Source organism: Haliotis asinina, chromosome 12 (assembly GCF_037392515.1).
Source record: "Haliotis asinina isolate JCU_RB_2024 chromosome 12, JCU_Hal_asi_v2, whole genome shotgun sequence".
NCBI classification, from domain to species: Eukaryota; Metazoa; Mollusca; class Gastropoda; order Lepetellida; family Haliotidae; genus Haliotis; species Haliotis asinina.
Genome location: NC_090291.1, coordinates 13,083,570 through 13,097,785, shown reverse-complemented (window position 1 = coordinate 13,097,785; position 14,216 = coordinate 13,083,570). Strand labels below are relative to the sequence as shown.

Here is a 14,216-nt window from a genome sequence, read left to right as displayed (position 1 = left end):
AAGTTTATCTTACCTCACACACATGTGCCATTTTCTGATTGGCTGAGCAATATTCTGTTATTTTCAAAATACATTTGTACCCCGCTTACAGGCGAGTAACATGTTCTATGCACCTCGATCTCATTTGGTTCTTCATAGTTGTAATTCTCTATCTCGAAAAACATTGAATCACGTATGATGTACGGAAATTACCGATGTTTTGCAAATGCAAATCGATGGAAGGGAGATAACTCTAAACTTGTTTTTCTTGTCGGCAAAATCTAGCGATGACTATAAAAAGTTTAATACGCGTGCTTAAAACAATGCAAAATTAACACTGAAGTGATAAATAACTTGTTCACTAATTCCACGGGGCCCATGGGTTCACGCACCCTCGATGTTTTTTAGGCTTAGGTCGAGGGTCCATCAACCAATGTCCCCCTTGTGATCAGGGAAAACGTATTTATCACCTCTGTGTGTCTACATAATGTCCGGTTTTTCCTACTCCTTTTTGGTCTCCGTCGGGGGTAGCGTTATGGTTAAAACTTCCGTTCCTTACGCTGAAGGTTCGGGGTCGATCCGTACCTGGCGTACAGGTGATATCGCTGAAACATTGCTGCACGGGGCAAAAACCATGCTCATTCACTCACTTTGTTATCACTCAGTTTGTTTATAAACAACATCGAACAGCTGCAATACCGCTGAGACAAATATATACTCATGGTTTGATCACAACTGTACAGTCGACTCGAGTTTTAACGGAGGTGTCTTATGGATTTGGCGTTTCTATTTTCAAAAATACTCTCGTGTCTTCTTTTGTGGCTGCTGTTCACAGGAATAAAAAGTAGAACAAAAATTGTAATGTTTTCAAGTGGAATATATGTTTGCCCAAGACGTAATCTCTTAAAACAATTTTTACACTGCCTGGCACTCATGTCTGTATGATTGATATTCAGGGTCTCTAAATCGTTAATACATGTCGCGTGGATAGATGCTCATGATGTCAGTCTCGGGATTGTCTGGCCCAGACTGGATTATTTAGAGACTGCCGTTATGTAGACGTAATATGAGAGTGCCGCGTCTAACAACAAACAAATGAATATACAAAGTTCACGTCCATTCAGCTTTTACACCGTGAATGCAGTGGGAGTGAGTGAGTTTAGTTTTTTGCCACTTTTAGCAATATTCCAGTAATATTACGGTAGGGGAAGCTAGAAATGGGCTTCACACGTTGCACACATGCGGGAACCGAACCCGGATCCTAGGCGTGACTAGCGAACGCTTTAACCACTAGGCTACCCCACTGGCTCCGTATCAGTAGATACATCACTCACCTCACTGAGGTAATCACTATCCTTGGTGTAAACCTTGATGAGTTTAGACAGTTTGTCTACATCCTCGTCTAGACAGCTACACAGTAAAAGGTTCACGTCGTCCTGAAAATAACATAAACATAAACACGCATATACAATTACTCTGGATTTGTCACTGACCATGAAAATTCTACTTTCAACAACCGTAGAAACCCATCTCTTTTGATAACATTATTCAAAATTTTCCGATTGGGCGTATTTAGCGATAAATTTAACCAAAGGTCGTGGCAGTTGTGGTGATGAATGCGTTTATCAAATGACACCAAACCGTGATTTTGCTGAAGATCATTTTAACACCAATTAAAAGTATCTCTCTGGCTCCTGAATACGACATCTACGTAGACGCTCTTCATATGCAGTCTTATGTTTTCGGTGTTACCACATTTTGGTCTCAGCATAATACTTTTAGCCTCATTCGGTTTTCAAGTATACTCTTAAAAAGAGGAAGGGGAACTGTACTTTCAATGTACGATTATCGAAATTGGGAGATATATGGGATTGAGTCAATGTTGATGAAACAATAATGGATGTTTTGAGAATGCATCACCACATGGATTTCATTCAAAGCAAAGCTGTTTGTTCAGTTATTCCCTTGTTAGGTGACTGAAGTATGACATGAAAATTTAAGGTTTTCAATTTTCAGTCAGTAGTGTGTGATTTGACCCTAAAAACCCAGACCGTGCATAGATGCAAGAAAATTATAGAAAAATGGTCTGCAGTGATTTATTGATCTTCCTGAAAAACGTCAAGATTCATGACACCCCGTGCACATGTAGGAGGCTCCCATGTTGTGCACGTGCTTCCCATGCATTGTGTTTGCATGTTCTGATAACATGAAATGATGCTGCATACACCAGATGAATGTCATTGAAAGGTTCCTCAGTGGGCTTTCTTTCTACCAGACTTCAAAGTTCAAGTTCCCTTACTTTTTTTTGAAGAGAATATATACTATACTTTTTGTCGGGTAGTGTATTTTGATTTACAGTACATAGGTGGTAAATTTGAATTTTTAAACACACTTAAAGTTGACGAAATTCATGAGTTATACAAGTTAATCGTTCTTACACGACGCAAAAGTGTCTTTTTCGCCAAGGTTTCCTCCAACCAAAAGCAAATTCTCTTACAGATGACCTATAACACTGTTTTGGTGCGTTAAAAACACAAACTTCTAGTGGAAACTTGAAACACTTCAAGTACTACTTGAGAATTACATTAAACGCGCCACGCGCGTAGTGCTGATCGTAGTTAAATCCATTTAAAATGCTTCAAAGGCAGTGTATATGACAATAAATCTAATCAATCGTGTTTGTTAGACACGAGCAAATTCCCACCGTAAAAAAACTATTTCTTCGAGGCATTCATTGTTTGTGTTTAAACCAATTATTATGTGTTCTCAAGCTTTGATGTCTGAAGGGAAAGAAATGTGATCAAGTTCTTATGGAAAATGTAAAGTTGGAAAATTCACTATAAAAATAACCGTGAAAACTGACCGAGGACATTTTGTCACAGGAAATAGATGAAAAAGTGCTAGTGCTTGTTTTCATACACACTACAATATCTGTAGGCGTTTCGTCGTCACGAATTTTTTTTCCTCAAGAGGTAAAAAATGAAAACATGATGTTATACTTACAAAACAGTCAGCCATGTTGAAATAGTAGAAATACACCTTTGAAAGTCTAAGGAAATTCAACGGTAGTCATCTGAATATTATAACTTTAGAGGTATTGAATTCTCAATGTCATTTAAGTGAGTGAGTGAGTTTACGCCACACCCACGAACATTGCAGGTGGCAGCGGTCTGTAAATAATCGAGTATGGACCAGATAATCCGGTGGTCAATAGCATGAGCACCGGTCTACGCAATTTGGAACCGATGACATGTGTTTGCCAAGTGAGCGAGCCTGATCATCTCTTCCCCTTTATCTCCCTTTACAACGAGCATGGGTTAATGAAGACCTATTCTACTTTTCAGGGATCGAATGTTAAGTAAACAAACAGTTTTACCGGTGAGCTGGTGTCTCTGGTATCCACTAACACCACCATTCTGTCCCAGAAAGACACACGTACGCATAAGTACTCATTTACACACACGTGGTCGCAAGCACATTGCTTCGCAAGTTTAGTAATTTTGATCGTGGCGTGATCGGACATCGATATTAGAATCAGAACAACAATGTCTTCCCTTTTGCTGTAGAATACAACCAAAGTCTACGTTCAGCACTCATGATATCACTCATTGGGGTGTTCCTCTTTCCTATATTATTTACAGGTCACCGTGACATATTTGGGAGATCTGTGAGTGCGGCTCACACATTCTAAACGCGCGCGCGCGCGCGCACGCACGCACACACACACACACACACACACTAAACACGCAAGCTCATCAACAAAGGATGCAAAAGGTCTCACACCCCTCTCATGTGCGGTGATCGCCAAAATGAAGTCTTAATATTATTTAAAAAAACACTTCTACCGGTAACCACCTGGCGTCACCTCCATTTTTCAGTTGCCCATTAACTCCACTATTTTGTCCTCAAAACGGGTAATAGTCCGGAACAGAGCAAAAAGTAACGTAAACACTCGCACACACACGCGCGCACGCGCGCGCAAGCACACACTCAAACACACACACACACACACACACACACACTCAAACACACACACACACACACACTCAAACACACACACACACACACTCAAACACACACACACACACACACTCAAACACACACACACACACACTCAAACACACACGCACACACACACACACTCAAACACACACACACACACACACACACACACACACACACTAAACGGACAGTTGAATCAGCAAAAGATACATTAAATCTTGCACCCCTCTCTTGTCGAATGGTCACCACGACCGGACGGTCATCCGTATACAGAGAGCTGTTGATGTGCAGGCACCGACTCAACATTCGCTTGCAAAGCTGTAAAAACACACAAAATTTCATAAAAAGTTAAAAAAATTAATTTCGACTGATTAAATGATTTCTTCAATTTGCTTCATCGAAATGAACTAATCTGAGATACATTAAGTAATTTCGAAATCAGCTGAAAAGGATTCCTGTTCATGACCTTTTTGATACTGTACATATGTTGTTGTCAAGACCATTAGTCAAGAAGCGTACTGACACAGCGGTATAACGCTTTATAAAACGCTTTATATAGACTTATTATGGAAACAAACAGGATTAATCCGCTGATCAAATGGTAGTGCCTGACATATTGGTGACACATTTATGAAATATGCAATGACTATGAAACACATATCATTAAGAAGTATATTTCTGAAACACGCAGTTGTTGATTTTTAAACTCTTTCTTAACAGTGGAGATATCTGATAAACATGTAATAACTGCTTGGTCAGCTACAGATGCATGATAAACCCTTAACTGATGAAATGTTTCATTGTTAATAATACACGATGAATTGGCTTCCTGGTGTAACATTTGTGTTGAAATCATTTCCGTTCTTTAACAACAAAAATATTGTTGAAGGAGGAAGAAACTGAACTTGTACAACTACTGTCAGTTCATGGTGGACTGATATAAACATGGACTACTTGTACAACTATTGTCAGTTCATGGTGGACTGATATAAACATGAACTAGTAAGCAAATACTTGCTAAACTCTTCATGATGGACAGATATAAGCATGAACCAGGAAGCAAAACTATTGACAGTTCATGCTGGACAGATATAGGCATGAACTAGAAAGAAAATACTTGTAAAACTATTGGCAGTACATGCTGGACAAATACCCGTGAGCATGATCTCCGAAGCAAAACTATTTGACTGTTCATGCTTGACAGATACAGATATAAGCTAGGAACCAAACACTTGTACAACAATTGACAGCTCCTGATGGACAGATAAACACATGAACTAGTAAGGAAATACTTGTAAAACTATTGGCAGTGCATACTGGAAAGTGTACAGACATGAGCTAGGAAGCAAATACTTGTACAACTATTGACAGTTCCTGATGGACAGATATAAAGATAAACTACTTGTACAACTATTGACAGTTCATGCTAGGCAGATATAAAGATGAACTACTCGTACAACTATTGACAGTTCATGCTAGGCAGATATAAAGATGAACTACTTGTACAACTATTGACAGTTCATGCTAGGCAGATATAAAGATGAACTACTTGCACAACTATTGACAGTTCATGGTGGACAGATACACACATGAAACTGGCAACAAGAAGTGGCATATGCTCTATACACACATTTCTGACAATTTCAGCGCTCACATGCTCGGTCACTTACCAGTTTGATATGTTTTCTTCTTTTCCATCGGACAATGTAAACACCCGATATCAGTATCAGAGGAAAGACGAATACGGTCAAGCGTACAGACAGAATATCTGAAAGGATAACGAGTGAGTGAGTTTGTTTTTATGCCGCTTTTATAAAAGTTTCCAACAATATCACGGCTGGGGAAGCCAGAAATGGTCTTCGCACAGGACTGTGGGGAATCTAAACGGTCTTCAACATGACGAGCGAATAGCATGTCTAAAGGAAAAGAAATTATTAAACAACTTTAACAACTAATGACACCCACAGTTTCATGTCTGATGTTGCCGTCAGCAATATTAGTACAGCACTCCCCGATCCCCTAAAGAGAAAACGAAAAAATATGCAAACAATCAAAACCAACTATAAATAAAAGTGAAAAAACCCAAACCAAACCAAACAAACAAAAACAAACAAACAAACCAAAATACAACAAACCACAGCAACAAAAAATCCCAATAACAACAAACAAGCGAACAAAACAATAACAATATTAAAACAACAACAAAAAACTGATAACAAACACTCTAATCTGTATCAGACATTTCCGATGACTGACATTATGAACATCGAATACGTGATACAATCGATGGGACAAAGGAAGTCATCGACACCTGACCATCAGATCCCATTAGCCTTTACCAACACAGATGTCATCGTAAAGCAATATTGAGCATTTCATATATCTCATATCTTCTTTGATATATGAGATAATGATGAGCAAGACACATTCGAGGTTAAGATGGATGTTATATATTCCTTCAAGATCCTACAGTATCGATATTTCTGTACTCTGAAGTAAATTCACGTCTTATTTAACAAGACTATGTCCATCTTCAGAACATCCCCAAGCCAACACTAATCTTCAGAGCGGAAACACCACGCGTTCATGATGAAGAATGATATCCTACTGTGCTGCTCTCTGTGGAGTTGTAAGACCACACAATGGAACATGTCCGAAGCTCATATATCACGGAATTAATCTGCTTCGACATGTTGACTCCTTGGTGTATTCTTGTGCGAAGGGACCTATTTTTGTAATAAATAGCCCTGACCAAATTCTCCATTAGCGAAAAACACTCTATTAAAAGTCCATGGACATGTTTTGGTTGACGAAAGTAATTTTTGTTGTTTCTCTAACGCATTAAGTCGCTCTTCAGGGGCAAAGCTTAACTTCAGTTTTGAAAGCTTTTTGCTGCCAAACTGAAAATGAAAATGTATTTTTTCTTTTCACAAAGTGTAACTTTGCGGACATCCAACGAGGAGGAAACGTGTTCGTAAAAGGGGATATAAAAGACTAAACAATAAAAAATACATATCAGGGAAAAGACTATGAGGACTATTAATTTTAATGAGTTAAAGCGTGAAAATCAATTTCTGAATCACTAGGCTATTTCACGCCCCCGACACCATCATGAGAATGTGTTGACATAACGCTATCATATTTGTTTCCTCTTAAACGCAATGTTCAAGCAGTCTGTAAATAATCAAATTTGAAACAGACAACCCAGTGATCAACAGCATGAGCATCAATCTGTAGAAATGATATTCAGGATAACACGGCGTCTTGTTAATCCGGAAAATACCCATGGCAACGTCTTTGAGAGGCATTCATAAGTTCACAGCAATAAAGAAGTTGTTCATCCATATATTGCTACCCACCCTAAATTCCAATGGAAATACTACATTCCAGATTAAAGAGGTTTCACAATGAAAGAGGTTGGCATATTCGCGATGTTTCACATCCAGCAGTGGCGATTAAAATAAGACGTGTAAACTTTGCGTTGACCATCAATGAAATACTAGCACAACGTCCACTTCGTTATACGTCACCAGATCAGATTCCGCAGTATAAAAAAGCATTCAGTGCAGCTGCGATTGGATGATTTTGTGCAAGAAGTCTGTTTTTTTTAAATGTACGTCCATCAAGTAGCAAAAAGTGTTCGTATTTTGCAATATACAGTCCTGTTGTATTTAACAACATAACCTTTGCTGAAAAAGTAGATACATTTTACAGATATGTTTTGGTGCGGAACTTGGTTTGGTGTGTTTAACTTCCTGACTGCAGAAAAAGGATTGGTTAACCTCGCCAAATTTGTGTTTTAATTGTTGCCGTAAAATATACTTTGCTTATATTTATATATATGGCTATTAGCGGCCTGGGCCCAGATTTTCGAAGCTTTTTGTTAGAGCTAGGATAGTTGTAATTTAACGTTAATGTCTGGCAGTTGCGAGTATGTTAGAGCCATGAGAGCTTCAAAAATCAAGGCCCTGGTTATTTATAAAGCAATATAACGTTACTTTGAAAGTCTATGGGAAAACATTTGGTTTTGTGTAACCGAGAGAATTCGTATTCAATTGCACGGCCGTTCCTGAAAGACTGCAGTATAGGAAGATACCAACAGAATCACGGCCTTTCAGATATTATTAATTGTATTTATCTCGCAGGGTAAAAAGGTTACGATCGGTTTCCAATGTACAATTCATACACGAAGCGCTAAACCACCGATCAGACGGTTCACAATTGTGTCACAAATATTGATCTTCTAGGAACAGTGCCGCGTATTGTAAGATTTTCCTAGTCATTATTAGATTTCTTGGTGCTGGGACCATTATTAGGAAATAACTCGCAAAGAAAACATAAAAATATCAGAGGAAATAATCACATCACATTTAGGAATGACGTATGAATATCACCAATGTTACGGTCGCTTTCATATGATGTTGATATGAAAGTTTTCAGACTGCTTTCTGAATACGTTCGGTTTAGTATAGAGGAATACATTTCTTTTCATCGATCACAGCCTCGTTTATATAAACGCTAAGAATGTAAATATTGTTCGTAAATTCATTCAGTTAATCTTGATTGGTTTTGATAATGATTCTTGGATTGTCCTTTCACATAAGGAAACCGTGAGGACCCGTGTGGTGTTGCAGTCAACATTGATGTTATTTGACTTGTCAAATGTGAATACTGTAAACAACAGCCTCACAAGTCAAAACTTAGCTAACACACCTCGAACTTATCCGAAACGGATCCTGGCGTGATTTCAGGACATAACACTGCAGAGTGTGGAAAGTGGAACGTGCTATAAACGGATTCTAGTCCAGTCTGGTGAAGTTTTAATTTAACACGAGAACTTGGAACAAAAGTATGTTGCTTCTCTTATAAAGGCTGGTTATTATCTATCAAAGCAGTATTCCAGCTATTTGTTGATGATCCAGTCTGGACCAGACATGGGCTTATGTTTACGCAACTGGGATACGAGGACATGTGTCAAATATATCAACGAACCTGACCACCCAATCCCATTAGTTGCCCATTTTCAGCTGGGTGAATAAAGTGGGTGGTCTCTGAGTTAAGATCTCTCAGCTAAAGAAATTGTAACCATGACGTACCGGCTCTGCTGGAGTCAACAAAGACTACGATGACGAGGATGAAGGCAAGAGTCCACACTCCAAAGGCAGAGAGGAGGACGATGGCTGGCTGAAGGGTGAACACCCATGGAGCCTGTGTGGAGCCCTGGTTCACCTGGCTAATACTCTGGAGTATGTCCCAGTACTCGCTCTGGTCCAGCTGCAACAAAACAAACACAAGAGTGAGTGAGTGAGGAGTGGGTCGGCGAGTGTGTGTGTATGTGTGAGAGAGAGAGAGAGAGAGGGAGAGAGAGAGAGAGAGAGAGAGAGAGAGAGAGGGAGTCGGTTGTTCAGTTGGTGAGTTGGTGATGCATCACTTGCCCCTGTAGACTACAGTCGTATATGTCCTGTGGTCGTATTCTTTCATTTTAGTGCACATTTCTGAGTAAGTTTTACGCCGCACTCAGCACTATTCAAGCTGTATGACAGCGGTCTGTAAATGATCGAGTCTGAACCAGAGAATCCAGTGATCAACAGAATGAACAATTTGGAACAGATGAAATGTGTTAACCAAGTCAGCGAGCCTGACCATCTGATCCCGTTAGTCGCTTTGTACGACAAGCATGAGTTACTGACGGCCAAAATTGTAACCAGGACCTTCACGGGTACGCACATTTTAGAGTCGCACAGAGACACGCAAAGGCTCAAGCACGAAAGAACGAAGAAAGTAGTGAAAGAGCGACCGTTGTTTTACGCCACACCATACAAAAAGGTATATCACGATTGCCTGTACAGTCGACCCTCATAGCGGTGACCGATAAGATGAACAACAATTGCAGCACGTTGAAAAGCAAAATTCAGCAAAGTAATCACATCTGACGAGACGTCATCTTTGCACAGACCACTGGTACCCGGGAATTATCGTTGGCTGCATGCATGAAACAACAGTGACTGAGACAAAGCAGTACATGTACAGCATTTGAAATTACCGAAGTCCAAAAGGCGAGGCCATGTCACTTGTCTGCGTGCATTTACCAATTGCCCTATGCCACTCTCAACAGCGATAAAATTTGAAGTAACACAGTGAAAGACACCGAGAAAATTGCCTACAATTTGTTCCGGTCACATAGAACAAAAAGGCTCCTCCTTGGAATACATGTGATGCAAGTTGTCGTTTCCGACGAACAGATAACAGAGCTAGTTTTTCAGGGAAAAACGCTGAGAAACGTTTAGTGCAACATGTGCTGATACCACCCAGAATGTCATGTTGGAGTATGTCAAGAACTCCCAAGGCAAGTGGTTTAGTACAAAGAAGGCAGCTTAGTGAGAGTGAGAACCACAGCTGCAGTGTTTCTGGACTGAACACCGCAGGCAGTTCAGAGTCTCTTTAGCAATGGTGTTTTAATGCTCAGGAGTTGTTGTGCAGGCAGTTCAGATTTTCACCAGCAATGGTGTTTTAATGCTCAGGAGTTGTTGTACATTCAGTTCAGACTTTCACCAGCAACGGTGTTTAATGCTCTGAATTTGCCATGCAGACAGTTCCGATACACCCCAGCGTTTGTGTTTAATGTTTTGATGTTATACAGGCAGTTCAAATTCTCCCAAGCATTGGGAGCATGTCTTACAGACATGCTCTGAAGTTGTCGTACCGGTAGTTTGGATTCTCTCTAGCAATGCTATTTTGAAGCCACATGCGATCGCTAACCTTTTGAATGGCCCTTCAGTACTCTTTCGGTTTTATGGCTTGAGGAAACAAAGATGGCCAGTGTTGGAGATGTTTATCACTGATGTATAAAGCGTTCCTGTCAGAGCCAATCGTGCGGTTGAACACATGGTAAATCGATGAAAGTGGAAAGTTGTTTTGACGCGATATATCCTCATGTGTGTTTATACCAACTTCAAGATCTCCGGATCTCAAACTGGACTGTTATATACACATAGAAATGGAACACAGAAGCGATCAGCTCGCGTTTATTTCTGGAAAGTGTAGAGAGGGCACATGCAAGCGATCAACTCGCGTTTATCTCTTGAAAGTGTAGAGAGGGCACATGCAAGCGATCAACTCGCGTTTATCTCTTGAAAGTGTAGAGAGGGCACATGCAAGCGATCAACTCGCGTTTATCTCTTGAAAGTGTAGCGAGGGCACATGCAAGCGATCAACTCGCGTTTATCTCTTGAAAGTGTAGCGAGGGCACATGCAAGCGATCAACTCGCGTTTATCTCTTGAAAGTGTAGAGAGGGCACATGCAAGCGATCAACTCGCGTTTATCTCTTGAAAGTGTAGCGAGGGCACATGCAAGCGATCAACTCGCGTTTATCTCTTGAAAGTGTAGAGAGGGCACATGCAAGCGATCAACTCGCGTTTATCTCTTGAAAGTGTAGAGAGGGCACATGCAAGCGATCAACTCGCGTTTATCTCTTGAAAGTGTAGAGAGGGCACATGCAAGCGATCAACTCGCGTTTATCTCTTGAAAGTGTAGAGAGGGCACATGCAAGCGATCAACTCGCGTTTATCTTTGAAAGTGTAGCGAGGGCACATGCAAGCGATCAACTCGCGTTTATCTCTTGAAAGTGCAGAGAGGGCACATGCAAGCGATCAACTCGCGTTTATCTCTTGAAAGTGTAGAGAGGGCACATGCAAGCGATCAACTCGCGTTTATCTCTTGAAAGTGTAGCGAGGGCACATGCAAGCGATCAACTCGCGTTTATCTTTGAAAGTGTAGCGAGGGCACATGCAAGCGATCAACTCGCGTTTATCTCTTGAAAGTGTAGCGAGGGCACATGCAAGCGATCAACTCGCGTTTATCTTTGAAAGTGTAGCGAGGGCACATGCAAGCGATCAACTCGCGTTTATCTCTTGAAAGTGCAGAGAGGGCACATGCAAGCGATCAACTCGCGTTTATCTCTTGAAAGTGTAGAGAGGGCACATGCAAGCGATCAACTCGCGTTTATCTCTTGAAAGTGTAGAGAGGGCACATGCAAGCGATCAACTCGCGTTTATCTCTTGAAAGTGTAGAGAGGGCACATGCAAGCGATCAACTCGCGTTTATCTCTTGAAAGTGTAGCGAGGGCACATGCAAGCGATCAACTCGCGTTTATCTCTTGAAAGTGTAGCGAGGGCACATGCAAGCGATCAACTCGCGTTTATCTCTTGAAAGTGTAGCGAGGGCACATGCAAGCGATCAACTCGCGTTTATCTCTTGAAAGTGTAGAGAGGGCACATGCAAGCGATCAACTCGCGTTTATCTCTTGAAAGTGTAGAGAGGGCACATGCAAGCGATCAACTCGCGTTTATCTCTTGAAAGTGCAGAGAGGGCACATGCAAGCGATCAACTCGCGTTTATCTCTTGAAAGTGCAGAGAGGGCACATGCAAGCGATCAACTCGCGTTTATCTCTTGAAAGTGCAAAGAGGGCACATGCAAGCGATCAACTCGCGTTTATCTCTTGAACGTGCAGAGAGGGCACATGGAAGCGATCAACTCGCGTTTATCTCTTGAAAGTGTAGCGAGGGCACATGCAAGCGATCAACTCGCGTTTATCTCTTGAAAGTGCAGAGAGGGCACATGCAAGCGATCAACTCATTTTTACGCCATGACAGTGTAATAAATAGGAAGGAAAGATGTATGCGATCTACTCACGTGTACACGATGGTAGTATTAATGCTGTATATAGAGTGACAATGTGCAAGCTATAGAATTGTATGAAGATATGAAAGATGTATGCGATGAACTCGCGTTTGCACCTTGATAGAATTGTATGAAGATATGAAAGATGTATGCGATCAGCTCACGTTTACACCTTGACAGAATTGTATGAAGATATGAAAGATGTATGCGGTGAACTCGCGTTTACACCTTGATAGAATTGTATGAAGATATGAAAGATGTATGCGATCAACTCACGTTTACACCTTGACAGAATTGTATGAAGATATGAAAGATGTATGCGATCAACTCACGTTTGCACCTTGACAGAATTGTATGCAGATAGGGAACATGCATGCGATCAACTCACGTTTATTCCATGACACCGGAGCGGGGCAGGGATATCTTCGTCCTTTTCATCAATCATGAGATGAGCCTGGAGGTAGCCCCGGATCTCAAACTGGACCGACGCCAGCACTTGACCATTGACCAGATCTAATACAGAAACAAACATATGGTCATCACAGCAACGCAGTTCATTAACGGTCAGACAAGCGAAAGTACACACATGAAATTTGGATTTAGATTTGATAATTCAAACGTTATCAAATAGTTAATTGCAGATTCGGACTTAAGCAACACGAGTTAGTTGTAGGTAGCGACGAATGAGGTCGATGCATTACAGGTGTCGACGAATGGGGTCGATGCATAACAGGTCCTTGTATCTTTGCGAGAACTGAAGATTCAAAAAGAATTGTTTGAGATGACCCCCGACACGAAGTACGATAAATCATGACCTATTGCTCTGGGAAGCATTTCGAGTCGGGTGTCATCTCAATTTTATATATTTATTTATCAAAACCTTTAATACTCGCAAAAACACGAAACCTGTGGGATGAATGTCATTGTATCCCAACTGCGAAGTCTGATGCTAATATGGGTGATTACTGCCGTTTCCTTGGCATCTTATATTGCTCATCAGTTTTATCTTGAATACCATTAACAAACCTTTGTCTTTGTATTTTGATCGGACAGTTTTTTGATCTCATGTGCTCCTCTAGCGCTATTTAGATTCAATAAGTTGGATTTTTCAAATAATTTCAAATAATTTCAAATAATTCTCGTGTAAATGCCTAGTTTGGTAGGCGGAAGACAGATCATGTGAAGAAAGAAGGCACAAATATGACAAAGGTAAATAAAATATGATCCGTGGATGTAAAACAATACAAAAATCTTTTAGCCCAAGGTAAATTACATCCTTGCAACACCCATAATGTCGCATAGGCGTTTCGCGGTGATAGGAGCGGTGGGGTAGTCTGGAGGTTAAACCGTTCGCTCTCCACGCCGACGTTCCTGCTTCCTTTGCCGGGTTCGATTCCCCTTATGGGTAAAATGAGTGAAAGCCATTGCTGGTGTCATCCGTCGTAGTAATGTGGGAGTATTGCTAAAAGCGGTGTAAAACTGAACTCGCACATTCATACACGGTGACAGATTCAAATAGTTCTAGAAAATTGAAGAATTATCCCTCAAAACATG

General features: G+C 40.8%; 1 protein-coding gene across 1 annotated transcript in view; it reads right to left on the bottom strand.

Annotated features, from left to right (window-relative positions):
• Positions 1-14,216, bottom strand: part of LOC137258771 (uncharacterized) — a 65,410-nt gene that overhangs the window by 908 nt on the left and 50,286 nt on the right. Inside the window, exons 6-11 of the mRNA XM_067796459.1 lie at positions 13,051-13,175; positions 9,078-9,255; positions 5,652-5,749; positions 4,192-4,299; positions 2,983-3,018; positions 1,314-1,415 (exon numbers count right to left, since the gene is read on the bottom strand). Of these exons, the coding sequence (XP_067652560.1) occupies positions 1,314-1,415; positions 2,983-3,018; positions 4,192-4,299; positions 5,652-5,749; positions 9,078-9,255; positions 13,051-13,175 (647 nt within the window). The remainder of the gene's footprint in view (positions 1-1,313; positions 1,416-2,982; positions 3,019-4,191; positions 4,300-5,651; positions 5,750-9,077; positions 9,256-13,050; positions 13,176-14,216) is intronic.